The sequence below is a fragment of the Leishmania mexicana genome, chromosome 7, assembly GCF_000234665.1.
Source record: "Leishmania mexicana MHOM/GT/2001/U1103 complete genome, chromosome 7".
Lineage (NCBI taxonomy): Eukaryota > Euglenozoa > Kinetoplastea > Trypanosomatida > Trypanosomatidae > Leishmania > Leishmania mexicana.
Window position 1 is genome coordinate 245391 of NC_018311.1, and position 12778 is coordinate 258168.

The 12778-nt window shown below is 63.2% G+C and overlaps 3 protein-coding genes across 3 annotated transcripts; all 3 read left to right on the forward strand.

Annotated features, from left to right (window-relative positions):
- Positions 1-2066: 2066 nt before the first annotated feature.
- On the forward strand, positions 2067-6707 carry LMXM_07_0550 (hypothetical protein, unknown function; the record flags this gene model as incomplete). Its single annotated transcript, XM_003872152.1, has 1 exon — positions 2067-6707. The coding sequence occupies one exon, from the start codon at positions 2067-2069 to the stop codon at positions 6705-6707; it is 4641 nt and encodes a 1546-aa protein (XP_003872201.1).
- A 1346-nt stretch (positions 6708-8053) lies between these two features.
- Positions 8054-8731, forward strand: LMXM_07_0560 (putative ras-related protein rab-14; the record flags this gene model as incomplete). The annotated part of the gene is made up of 1 exon (XM_003872153.1): positions 8054-8731. One exon carries the CDS (start codon positions 8054-8056, stop codon positions 8729-8731), a length of 678 nt encoding a protein of 225 aa, XP_003872202.1.
- Positions 8732-10508: 1777 nt separating this feature from the next.
- Positions 10509-11915, forward strand: LMXM_07_0570 (conserved hypothetical protein; the record flags this gene model as incomplete). The annotated part of the gene is made up of 1 exon (XM_003872154.1): positions 10509-11915. The coding sequence occupies one exon, from the start codon at positions 10509-10511 to the stop codon at positions 11913-11915; it is 1407 nt and encodes a 468-aa protein (XP_003872203.1).
- Between the last annotated feature and the right edge of the window lie 863 nt (positions 11916-12778).

Genomic DNA, 12778 nt, shown 5'->3' on the forward strand with positions numbered 1-12778 from the left:
TCCCTCTCCTTCCCCCTCCCTCCCTCCCTCCCTCCCTCTCGCTGTGCTGCGTCTTTGACGCTGACATCCCCCTCCCCTCTCCCTTCTCTCTCCCTGTCGGCGTATTGTTCTGCTTCCCAGCTCCGGCTTTGCTCTATTCGAGAGCTCTCTACCCCTCCGTTCCCACAAATCACGTCTTCGTACGTTCTTCCGTTGATCTAGGTTGCTGCGGCTCTGTGGCAGACGGACGGCGAGCGTTCGTTTCTCTCCTGGAGGCCTGTGCGGTGCCTCTTGCGTTCTCTCTCCCCGTGTGACCGCCAGCCGTAACACCCCCACCCCCACCCTTGTGTGTGTGTGTTTTCTTTTTCGCCTACACAGTATACCTATTCCTCGTATTCGTTCTTTTGTTTTCTGCGTACGTGTGCTCCCGGCTGTTTCGTGAGCCGAGGGCGTGCCGTGTTGCTTGTCTCTCTGCGTCTCTCCGCCCAGGCTCGTTTCGACGGAGGACGCACGCAAGGGAATACGTGTCTACCTCTGCAACAGAAGCCGTTTTCTCTTGCGCCTTCTTGCATCCTTGGTGTTTCGCACGCACACGCACACACACACACATCTTCAGACATCAGCAGCTGCCCTCCTCCTCCCTCTCTTCCTCTCTCCCTCCCTTTCAAGCACAAGAGCGCACACGGGGGCAGGCAGGGTGTGCGACGCGAGCCGCCGGCAAAACGTGGAGAGGAGCGTCGGAAGAAAAAAAAGGGGCACGTCGCCCGCCGACCTCCCCTCCCCACTCCCCACCCTGTGTCCTCGCTCTGTGCTCGTATTCTTTAGCTGTTCTCTCTCTCTCTGTGTGTGTACGTCGTTACGACATACGTATACGTGTAGATATATATATATATATACACGTACTTTGTTTTTCGTTGTGGTGCCTCTTCATCGTCTGCTCCCTCTCTCACTCGAACATCTGTGTGCGCGCCAAACTCGTGCATCGGTGCGAGACAAGAGAGGAGGAGGGGGTGGGGGACGACGACGACGACGTGATGTCGTCGATTTCGATACGCGCCGACCCTGTCGGGGAGGATCAGACTTTTGTGCTGCGGATTCTCTCCTTGACGTCACGCCGTGCAGCCGCCATGAGGGACCGCGCTAAGGCCGCGGCGGCGGCAGCGACGCCGTTGAGACTTTCAGAGAAGTTCTCGCATCCTTCCCTGAGCTCTTCCTTTGTGAAGGGCGGCGCTGACGGAACGCTGAGCAAGCGAGAGAGTCCTGACATCATCGCTGGGGCCGGCGACAACGACGGCGCGGGGGCGCCTGTGATGGGCACGGGGCTTCTGACCGAGTCAATGGACGGAGACGCGGGAACTACGCCACACTCCCACGCCTCGCACACGCTGCACGCACCTGACGGGTGCATCGAGCGCGAACGTGGTGCTGGAAGCGCTAAAGCTCCACTTCTCGCCTCCGCTGTTTCGCTAAGTACGAAGGGGACGCTGACGAACCCAGCCGACGCCCCGGAGTCGCCGCTCTTGGCGATGTCGCCAACATCTGCCGTGCGGCGCGCTATGGAGAAAGGCGCGCGCCCCGTGCGCCGCCCACGCAACACGCCCGCCTCCTCCTCCTTTGCACACGCTCGGAGCGGAAGTAGCGGCGATCCCGGCGAAACGGCCAAGGCGGCAGCGTTGCGGCGCGACGCCGTACGTCGCACCTTGTCATTGCTGGGGCTTTCCACCTCCACCGGCGTCTCTGCTGGTGTGGACCGTGACGAGGTTGTGGCGTCGTCGTTCTCTCAGGCGCCGGGGGATGGGGCTGGCGTCGACGAGCACGCGCTCACCACGACAGTGTCGCCGGGTAGTGTTGGGGGCCGCTCAGGATCAGCACGAGGACCTGAAGCGTCCCGGTCCTCTGCGGTATCGGCCCCGGCGACGCCGGTCAAAAGCACGCAGGACAGGAACGACGCCGGGCGCCCTGGCTCGCCGGCGGTGGTGAAGACGTTTAGTGCCTTTCTGCAGCTCATGCAGCCAGCACCGCCACCCCCAAGCCTGGCTGTGTCACTGCCGGCCCCCAAGACGGCAAGCGCAGCTCCGTGCTCGAAAATGCAAGACAATGTGGCAGACAACGGCCAGTCATCTTTTACAACGCCCCCACCGCCGCCGCCGCCGCAGCTGTCGTTGTCAACAGACACCGCGTTACGCTCTGTGCCATCTCTGCCGCCACCACCGACACCGCCGCCACCGTACACGGCGACTCCGGCTACCCAGGCAACCTTTGGCGCCGGGACCTTCACCACTGCGCAAGACCTCGTAGCGCATGTTCGCCTGCTTCTGCCGTGGACAGTCGTTGCAGCAAAGAGGCGGCGTCGCATGATCGGTGGCGCAGCCGACTTCGCCAATGACTCGGCACTGTCACCGCTGTCGTCGTCCTTGCTCCCGATCCCGGCTGCCTCGGAGCGCGCCACGAGTGCGAGTTCGTCGTCGTTTGCGCAGTCGCCGCAGCGCCGCGTACTGTCGACGGACTCTGCCGCCACCACAAACAGTTCCTCTTTCATGGACGACGAGGTCACGCTCGTCAGCGACCGCGTGGACGCGGTGTTGCCGACTTGGGCGTACCTGTCCTCACACATTGCCGACGCCACCCCGCCGACACTCGTCCTGTCGGTCCCCACCCTCGCTCTTGCGAGGGATGACTCTCTCACGGTGACCTCGACGGGGAGCAGCCGACACCGCCGCAGCCACAGCTCCCACAGCAGCACGGCCAGCTCTATGGTCGGTGGCGTGCCACCCCCACTCTTGTCAATGGCAGCGGCCCCGCTTATTGTGGACGAGCGCGCGGATCGGCAGTCGTGCTTGTACCCGTATGAGCTGGCGGAGGCCTGCGCGCTGGCGCGACTGCGACGACCGAAGTCGAAGACAGCGGCCGCAGCTGCATCGACGCAGAGCTCTCTGCACCTGCTCCGGCTGGAGCTGCAGGTCGATGTGCAGCATATTCTACCCACGGTGAGGAGCGTGGCACCTGCCCAGCGACAGTGCATTCTGGACCAGGCCCTTGCCGAGTTCACGCTGACCGGCGTGCTGTCCACCACGGTGCTGCGAGGCGTGCTGAACGACGCCGCGCTGCGGTTGTTGGCCAGCGTGGACGATGAGGTGTTGCGACGGATCGCCGGAGAGGTGGACCAGGCCAGTCAAGCAGAGATGGAGTTCCGTGAAGGTGGCGCATCGAGCGTCTCGGCAGTGCCCGCTGTCACCGCTGAAGCTCGTCGCCAGCGCGTTGTGCCGCTCAGCCTCCAAGTTCACACGCTCCAAGGGGAGCCGGGCATTGCTGTGGGGGCCACAGCGGGTCGGCTGCTGTCGAGCGCTTCGGTGCACTCTGCAACGGCCTCAACCGTCTCTGGCGAAGCAGACTCGCCGCGCCACATGACGACGATGCCCATCGCCACGCCGACGCGGCTGATCCTCATGGTGCTCGTGCACGCGCAACCCACTGCGACGACATCGACAGCTCCTGAGACTCAGGAGACGCCGATGGCGCATAGCGAGCCGAGGCCGCAGCCGAATGGACAGGATCGAGAGGGCGGATCGGAGACGGTGTGGGCTTCTTCCTCGTCCTCCTCCGCTGCGGATGAGACGACTCGCATGGACGAAGATGCCGCCGTGTCACTAGCCAGTGCCGTTGTACCGCATCTCTTCCCCCTCACCTTCGGGCTTTCACGCTTCACGACAAGCCTCTCTCTCTCCAGCCCCGTCGACTACGATACCCTGCGCACCGCAACGAGGACCAGCGATACTGGGAGTGTGTCAGGCGCTGCCGCGGAGGCTGTTGAAGAAGTTGCCGCCGCTTCAGCTGGAGCCTCAGCAAGGCGAGCGGCAGAGTTCAGTGGAGACGCAACTGCCACGACGACTGAGGGAGGCACACGAATAACTGGCGCAGAGGCGGCAGCGCAGCCGTGGTCGTGGCAGGACATCTCCGTCGGCTCTGTGCGGGCACGGTGCGGCCTACCAGAGCTGAAGCCGCCTCCAACGCCGGCGGAGATGGCACCCTTCTCCTGTTCCCCGTCGGCGTTCTCGCGTGTGGTGCGTCCCGTGACTGCATGGGCGGGCGGCACGGCAGGCATGAACGCTTCGCCCACGCCGCAGCCGACGCCTACGCTGCAGCGGTCGCTCCAGAAGGCGATTCCTGACTCCGCCACCGCTGCCGTTCCCGAGAGCGAGGCAGTCCGGGATACCGCGGCTGACCAGGCAGCAGCGTTGGAGCGTGGGGTGAAGGGCCACTTGGCCGAGGAGGGCAAGGAGGAGGGCGAGCTGGACGACGGCGGTGCCACAAGCGAGCCGCTTCGGCGCTGCGATGTAGACAAAGAGACGATGGCACTGACGGGTGTCGTGGAGGCCGTGCACCGCTGCGTCGACGCGCTGTGCGGGCACGCCAGGCTGCTGCCGGCACTCATGGAGACGGGCGAGGCTGAAGCGGAAGCCGGCGAGGTCAGCAATGGAGCTGTCGGTTACTGGGGTTCAGAGAGCGAGGGGAAGCCCCGGAAGGAGGCACCTGCTGGCCAGCAGTGCACGCTGGCGTTCTCGGAGACCGGCTGCACTTCAAAGACAGACGCCGCTCATGGCCGCCGTTGTGTCGGCAATCATGCTTACCTGCAAGACATCATGGTGACCACCCAGCATGTGCTCGTGTACGGGCTGACGCGCTTGCTTATCGCCGGTCTCTCCGTGCCAGAGCCCGCCGAAGGCAGCGAGGCACCTGCCTCAGCGGAGAGTGCGGCAGCCTGCGACGCCGAGCAGCGAAGCGCATACTCTCGCTCCGTCTTTTCCATGCTTGGTAGCGCCGAGGACAGCGATGGCAGCGCCGCGGCGCACACGTGCGGCATTGCGCACCAGCTGCGACGCTGGTTCTCTGTGTACGGCCGCTACCTTGCCGAGCGTTTGTGTGCCCCGCTGGAGCAGCTCGAGGCGTTCATCGAAGAAACCACTGGCAGCGCCGCTGCGACGCCGAAGACTGCAAAGGCGATGTCCGGCATCTTTGAAAGCGGCCACAAAAGCCTGAGTGGCGTACCGAGCACCTCACGTCGGGTGGTGCTCGGGGCACAGGTGGTGGTGAAGGAAAAGCGCCACCACCGTCGCCACACCGTGGGTGTGAAGGCCTCACAGGATGGCGCGAAGCGGGACGGCACCCGGAAGGCCGAGGAGGCGGACGCGTACGCTGTGAACTCCTCCGTGCTGCCCGCCTTGGCTATCGCGAAGGCGACCGTGCAGCTGTGCCGCACGATGGCCGGCAAATCGGCCCTGTTGTGCGATGCAGGTGCTGTTTCTTCTTGCAGGGAGTCGTCAAGCCGCCAGCACACACCGACGACGTCCACCGACGGCGACAGCTTGGCAACGATGTCGAACACGGCCTCGCTAACTCAGCCTCACTGTTGCCAGCACTACCGCTCCACTTCACGTACGCCTTCTGCCTCCAAGCGCTCGGTCGGCGCCGCTGCCGGGGCTGTGCACCCCCTTCACGAGCGCGTTGCCTCTCTTATGGACGCCATTACCGGCGTGTTACGACTCTTTGAGGAGGAGGAGCGACGGTGGGCAGCGCTGCAGCAGCCGCTGGCGTGCCTGAGAGGGCACTGGCGGGACATGCGGGCGATCATCAACGAGGAGTGTGTCCAGCGGTGTGCAGTAGGGCAGTCGTCGCTGGTGGCCTTGGAGAGGCTGATGCGAGACACGCTGGCGATGAGGGAGGTACGTGGATGGTCATCGATCGTGGCGGAAGAGGTTGTTGCTGCCGCCTCCGCTGCACTCGCCGCTGAGGGTGAGTCTGCATCAGCTGAGCTCGGCGAACTCCGTGTTCCAGCGAGCCAGCCTCGTACATCCAGCCAGCGTAGCGTTGCCCAGCAGCCCACACTGACGCCGGTAGCCCCACTGCCGTTAATGCTGGACCTTAGAGGCGCGCATTTGGTCCCGACGCAGTCCCTCAAGGTACCTCAGAGGACGGTGATTATGGCGGATTCGTGGAAGGGAAAGCGAGCCACGGCGGGCTCGACCGAAGGTGTGGAGGTGGCGGTGGAGGAGACGCTGCTGTCACCATCGCTGCCGACGCCGTTGCACACATCGGACATCGAGTGCGACGAGCCAGAGGCGGTGGAGGAGGGTGAGTTGAAACACGCATGCGCTGAGGATGTCGTCATGGTCGAGGATAGCGAGGCTGGCGAGAGTGGCGACGACGGCATCGAGGCATCAGCCGCGAAACTGAATAACCGGCCCACGGCGTCCGCGGGGGCAGTGGGGCCACCTCTGCCGCCACTCCTCTCCGCCGCAGCGTCCAGCCGCCTTGCCACTACCCTAATGCAACAGCAGATGCCGCAGCGCAACCAACCGAAGCAGAATAGCCGCGCGAAACGGTCGGGGCAGGCACCGATGACGCAGCCGCAGTCCCGTGGCAAGGCAGCAGGCTCACGTGCGCAAGCCTCGAAAAGCAGCGCCACGCCTTCGATATCTCTGCAAAACGCGAAGGCGCCGACAGCAGCATCAAACAGCGCTGCGCGACCGTCGCAGCAGCGAGGCACCGCCTCCGCTGATCACGGTGCCGGTGCCGCGGCGTCTGTGGAGGGCGCACTGGGACTTTCGGTGCGCCAGGTGCAGCAGCGTAGCACTCCGGCGCCCCTGCACGTGGATGTGGTAGTGCTCCGCCAGGCCACGCCGTTCGTGGCCGTAGGTGCTGTTCTTCTCTTTCTCCTTCTCTTCCTGTAAAAGCTGCGTTGATGCATCGTGCGTGTCGCAGGGAACTGTGCCGTGGATGCTCTTGCTGCTTCGCCACGCCCGCACATGCGCGCATGCATCCGCAAGAGCGCCGCGTGCTATTCTGTGCTATTCCTTCTCCAGTGGTACCTTACAGACCGCATAGCCGGTGGTGCGTGGTGTGGTGGAGTATCGTCTCGGCTGCTGCGCCGTGTGCGTGTGCGTGTGTGTGTGGTGGAGAGACGCCTGTTTCCGCCATGGATACAAGTGATCGGTGGAGCACGAGACAACCACGGGAAGGAGGCGAGACGGAGCGCCGCCACCGCGTTGGGGGACACCCACCGCCCCCTTCTTCCTCCTCCCCCCCTTGCCATAGAAAACACCAAAAAAAGATTTCTTCAAAGTAGGCGACGGGACGGCCACCAGCATGCGTGACCAGCAGTGCACTGCGCGGCCCCCACGCGCGCGGTGAAGACCGTATTCTAACGCGATATAAGCTTCTCCGTTGTGGCAGGGTGAGAGCGGTGGGGAGGGAGGAGATGACAGCCCCCTCGGCTGTTTCTCTGCAGGGGGTGGGTGGGTGCTTGTGGGGTACGTGCACGACGACGTTTGCCTCTCTCTGCGAAAAAGAAAAAGGGATGCGACCCACCCTCTCCCTTGGACGGCTTTGCGCATCGTGGAGGGCGGGCAGGTACGACGCCGACACGGGTTAGGGAACTCCGCTGCATCGCTGACGACTGCTTCTCGGTCGCCCATCTCTCTCTTGCCTACAGTCCCTGAGGCGGGGAGGAGAGGGGGTGGGGGGAAGGGTATGCCGGGTATGTATGCGGTGCATGTGTCTGCCTTCTTCCCCCCTCCCCCTCGCCGACGTCCGCATCGCTACCTCGGCCAAACCAATCTTGACGTCTCCCTCTCCTCTCCTTTCCTTTTTCTTTGCCATGCCTCGCCTTATCCATCCGCCTCTTGACACCCGCCGACTTTTTACGTGCATCCACGCCCTCATCCACATCCACACACACATGCGCTAGTGTTGAGAGAAACCGCAGACTGTGACCATCACCGTCTACCCAGCTTTAACCTCTACACCGTTCCCTTTCTTATCTGGACCCACTCGAGTTGGCCCACGTGCGTCTCTCTCTCTGTGTGTGTGTCAGTGCGAGTGTCTGCCTGGCTGCGGGTGTGTGTACGTAGGTGCAGGGTTTTTCGGGATAAGAAGAGCAGCACCGAGGGGGCCAGCGGCAACTCCTCCCAGCGGGTATCTCCGTCCCCTCTTCCGCCACCCCCAAGCCACATCAGCCGACACTGCTCCCTTAGCCACAGCAGCAGCAACGGAAAAAAAGGCCACACACAGCGAGAAAATGAGTCACAAGTATATTTTCAAGTACATCATCATCGGTGACATGAGCGTTGGCAAGAGTTGTCTCATGCACCTGTTCACAGAGCAGCGGTACCGCAAGGACCTCCCGCACACTATTGGTGTCGACTTCGGCACCACGGTCGTCGACATCAACGGTGAGCTCGTGAAGCTGCAGATGTGGGACACAGCCGGACAGGAGCGCTTCCGCTCCGTCACACGAGGCTACTACCGCGGCGCAGCCGGCGCACTCCTTGTGTATGACATTAGCCGACGATCGACCTACGCTCACATAGGCACCTGGCTGACCGATGCTCGCGCGAACACGGGGCCCGAGACGGTATTCATTCTCGTAGGCAACAAGTCTGACCTGGAGGAGGAGCGAGAGGTGTCCTACGAGGAGGCGGCTCAGTTCGCAGCTGAGCATAACCTGCTTTTCGTGGAGTGCAGCTCGCTAAACGGCAACAACGTCGAGGAGGTCTTCCTGTCTACGGCGCGCCGCATTCACGAGAAGGTGAAGAGTGGTGTGATGAGCCCGGTCGATCCGGAGAGTGGCGTGCAGCTGCACGCGGCCGCCATACCCACCTCGACCGCTAACAGTGGCCAGACTGGGGGTCCAGTCGACTTGAAAGCAGGCGCGAGTGGCGGCGTCGCTGCGGCGGCAGAGTCGAGCTGCTGCTAGGAGGCGCTCCTCTTGCTCTGTCCCCCCCCTCCCCCCATTCTCCCACTTCCCACAACACACACGCACAGACACCTATATACGTATACGCTCAAAGGCTGCAGAGGACCTGCAAGAGAGATTGTGTGTGTGCGTGGGTGGGTGTGGAGGGCTTGAGTGGGCGTACACCTCTCTGCGCACGCACGTGTGTGGTACGTGTAAGCGTGCCAGGATGAGATGACTGGGAGAGGGCAACAGTGGACGAGGAAAAGGGTGGCTTCAAGGGTGGAAGTGCTGGTGGTGGTGGCTGAGCTACTCAGCAGCTTCTAAATGACCACAGTGAGCTGACGCTTGCGTGTCCGGGTTGTGTGCACACGTGCAGTAGCGAAATGCTCTGTCGTGACCAGGCTCGCTTCACGCGCCCAACCCCAACCGACCCCCTCCCCTTCTTCTCACCACCTTGTCGTTCCTCCTCCATGCGACCTGCGTCCTTTCATCGCACGTGGCCCTGACTTCCCCCCGCCCCCCGCGCTGTGATGCCTCGCGTTTTCCGGAGTTTGTTCGAGGTGTCCCGCGCCTTCCGTTTGCTTGGTACTCTCTGGGGAGAGAGGAGGGGAGAGAGAAGGCGAAGGGGGACGCCGGACCGAGAGGGTGATGATGCTGATGGTGCGTCCATATACGTATACAGGTCTCTCTCTTTATACGCGTATATGGACGCACGCATCGATTCCTTCCCTCAGCCCCCACTTTTCGGTTTCCCATCACAGGCGCGTAAGCTCCTCACCCTTTCCCCTCCCCCTCCCCTGCCCTTTCTCTCTCTCTCTCGCATCCATCACCTAGTCCTTTTGTCTCGCGCTCTCTTCACTGCTCTCCTCCTGTCTTACGACTGCTTGCTGGTGCGGCCCTCGTGTTCACTGTGCTGTCCGCAGCAGCAGCAGCAGTAAGCCGGCTGTAGCGGCAACGCGCACGCACGCATCTCTCTCAGCCCCATCCACCGGCCGATGTGTGTTTGTGTGTGTGTGTGTCTGTGGAGGAGGAGGAGGGGAGGGGGGCTGTAAGGAGAGCCGGCCGATAGTGGGGGTAAAGGTGTGGAGGCCGTGAACATACACATCTGTGTGCTCGGTCGGCCGACATTTTATCATCGGCCGTCATCCCTCTCTCCCTCCCTCTCGTCTGGCGCACTCCGTGTCGTTTCTCTTCCCCTTCCTCTCTTGTGGCACTTTGCTCCTCTCGCGGCCGCATGGAAGACATCCAATACGGTGCCACCTCTGCCGTCGTCACAGCGGCACTACGACGGCCGCTGTTGTTGCATGCGGTGACGCATGCCAGGTGTACCTGCCAGCACGTGCGGGTGTGTATGCTCGTGCTGTGTGCTCGCACGGGTGCCCTCTTCTCTCGACACGCCTGTGGTGTCGCTGATATCTGGGGCAGCCGCATCCAACTCATAACGAACAGCTTCGCCTGGGGACGGCCACCCCACTCCATCCCGCTCTCCCACCCCTCGTCGCTGCGCCTGCGCATACACATGCACATCGGATCATCCACGCATGCGGAGTGCCCCCGAAAGCTTCCGTCTTCTACCTGTGCTGCCACCTGGCCGTCTATCTCCGTCTCCCTCCCTCCCCGCCTCCATTCGTGTAGTGGCAGACGTACCCACGCATCACACCCAGACGCACACACCATTATCATCGACGCGACGCCCAGTGAGGAAGATACTCGCTGCCGTTCGGCTCACACTCGGCAGTGCCTCTCACGGGACAGATAGGAACGACACCCTTCCCCCTACCCACCGCTCAGCGCCATGCCCCCGTCGCACGTCCGCAAGGAGGAGGCGGAGCTCCGCCAGATCGCGAAGAAGGCTCGGCTTGCACGCAAGGAGGTGCAGCAGCGCGAGCGGAAGCAGCGTCTGCGTGAGCGGCGCGCGGCCGCCAAGAATGGTGAGGCAGCTACGGCTGCCCAGCAGACCGCTGCGTCTTCGACAGTGAGAAAGCGAGGGGCAATCGTTCTCCCAGATGAGGTCCAGGAGCTGCGTCAGCGGCTCATGGGCGATGACGCCGCCAGCTCTGCGTCTGCGGCCGGCTCTCCCGAACGGAAGACGAAAAAGGCGGCGGCAAGGAAGGCCGCCCGCTCTCCCGCCAAGAAGTCCGCGGGCGCTGCCGGGGCCAGCAACCACAGCGCCGCCTCCGCCTCCTCCTCCTCCTCCACGCTAGTTCCCACGTACCACCAGGAGGTGCACTTCAAGAAGAAGGTGTTCTTGGTGGATGTGGTTCTGCACCACGTCCCGCATCAAAAGATCGACATCAGTGAGACAAACAACAATCAGCTGGTGGTCGACACGTGCGGTTACACGAAGAAGTATCGCCTTGTGCTGCCGTACCCAAAGGGCATGCGGTGCGACGCTGCGGCGGCCACGTACGAGTTCGAGAACGGCATCCTGCAGTGCCGCCTTCCCATCATGGACGGCGCCATCCCGGCCAGTCTCGAGGCAGAGAACGAGAAAATGATCGAAAAGATACGTCAACAGAAGGCGCTGCGCTTCCGCGTGACGCAGGACGGCGACTTGAAGGTGCGCACGCGGCAGGCGCTGCTGGTGCAAACGCCCGCCGCCCAGGCTGTGCTGCTAGAGGCGAAGAAGGCGGCGGCAGCACAGCGCGGTGACGCCACGGACAGCGACAACGAGGCCGTCAACGCCGAGGCGCGAGAGGCGAAGGGGGGGGGAAAGATGGCTAGTCCCAAATCTCGGAAGCGTACTCGCGACGGCGACGAGGAGGATAGCAAGGAGACGCCGCAGCAGACCAAGCCTGCATCAGGGAAGAAAGCGAAGGGTGCGGCTGCTGCGGCGAACGCTTCGCCGAAGGAAGCTGCCGCGGCATCGAAGCCGGCCGCGAAGAAGTTGAAGCCTGACGTCTTCGAGGCGGAGCACGCCAAGGCGATGGAGGCTGCAAAGGCGGCCGCGGCCAAGGTACACCTCTCCATGCGCGAGCGGGTGAAGCTGGCCAAGGCGGTGCAGGCGAGCCGCGAGGAGCGCCTGCAGACTCGCTCCCTTCGGAAGGAGCGTAAGGAGGAGCAGAAGCAGCAGTCTTTCCAGCGTGTCTTGGAGGAGCAGAAGCGCCAGCTGCTGGCCCGCGCATCGATGCAGCAGCCGGCGCCACGCCCTACCGCGAAGGCGAACGCGCCGGCAAAGGCGGTGCGCTTTGCCGACGCGTGAGAGGGGGCCTCCCCCTCTTCGTCTAAGCACTATAACGGAGAAACTGCCCAGGCAGGCGCCACACAGACGTACAGATTAGCGGCCCTGCGCGGCAGCTGTTGGGAAGGGTGCCTGCCTGCTTGCAGATGGTGACAAGGCAAGGTGGAAAAGGAGGGTGGTGCTGGTGGTGGTGGAGCACAAGGGGTGCCTATTCCGACGAGGCAGTAATCCTCCTCGCCTTCATCTCCCACAACGCGCGCTCTCGCTCACTCTTCCCCCCTCCCCCTCCTCCACCAATCTCCCCTTCTCTAAGACCCTCGTAACATGCACGCTGATAATACTGCATCGACTAAAGGAGCGCGAAGGTTGGCGAGGTTTGGGCGACAACGGCACGTTTTCGGGATACGCTCCCTCCCCCTATTTAGTGTCTGTCTAACAGCAGCGACACGGGTGGTCCTGCACAGGTTGCACTACCCCCCCCCTCGCTATGGGTCCCTTACCACTCTCTCGCCCCGCCTCTCCCGCCGTTGTCTTACGGTCTTGCCGCCTCCCTCGTCCGTGTGTCCGCCAGGCGGGCGAGAGGGGCGTCGTCGATGGGGATGTGGCGGAAGGGCGTGCGGGTATGTCGCTCCTCCCAGCGTTTTCTAAGGTACACGCACATACACACGCAAGGACCCGAGTCCAGCAGGGCAGGCGGCGGAGGACGCGACACCGTCGTTTCTCGTCTTCTATCCGGGTGTGCCATCCTTTCCGCACCTGTGGGGGGGGGCGCATGCGGGTGGCCGCCTCATCCATTGCTGCACCACGCCTCTCGCTCCTCTCCCTCGTTCTCCCCCTCTTGCACCCATCGACTCGGGTGGTCGTTTTTATTTTTTCCCTGTGAT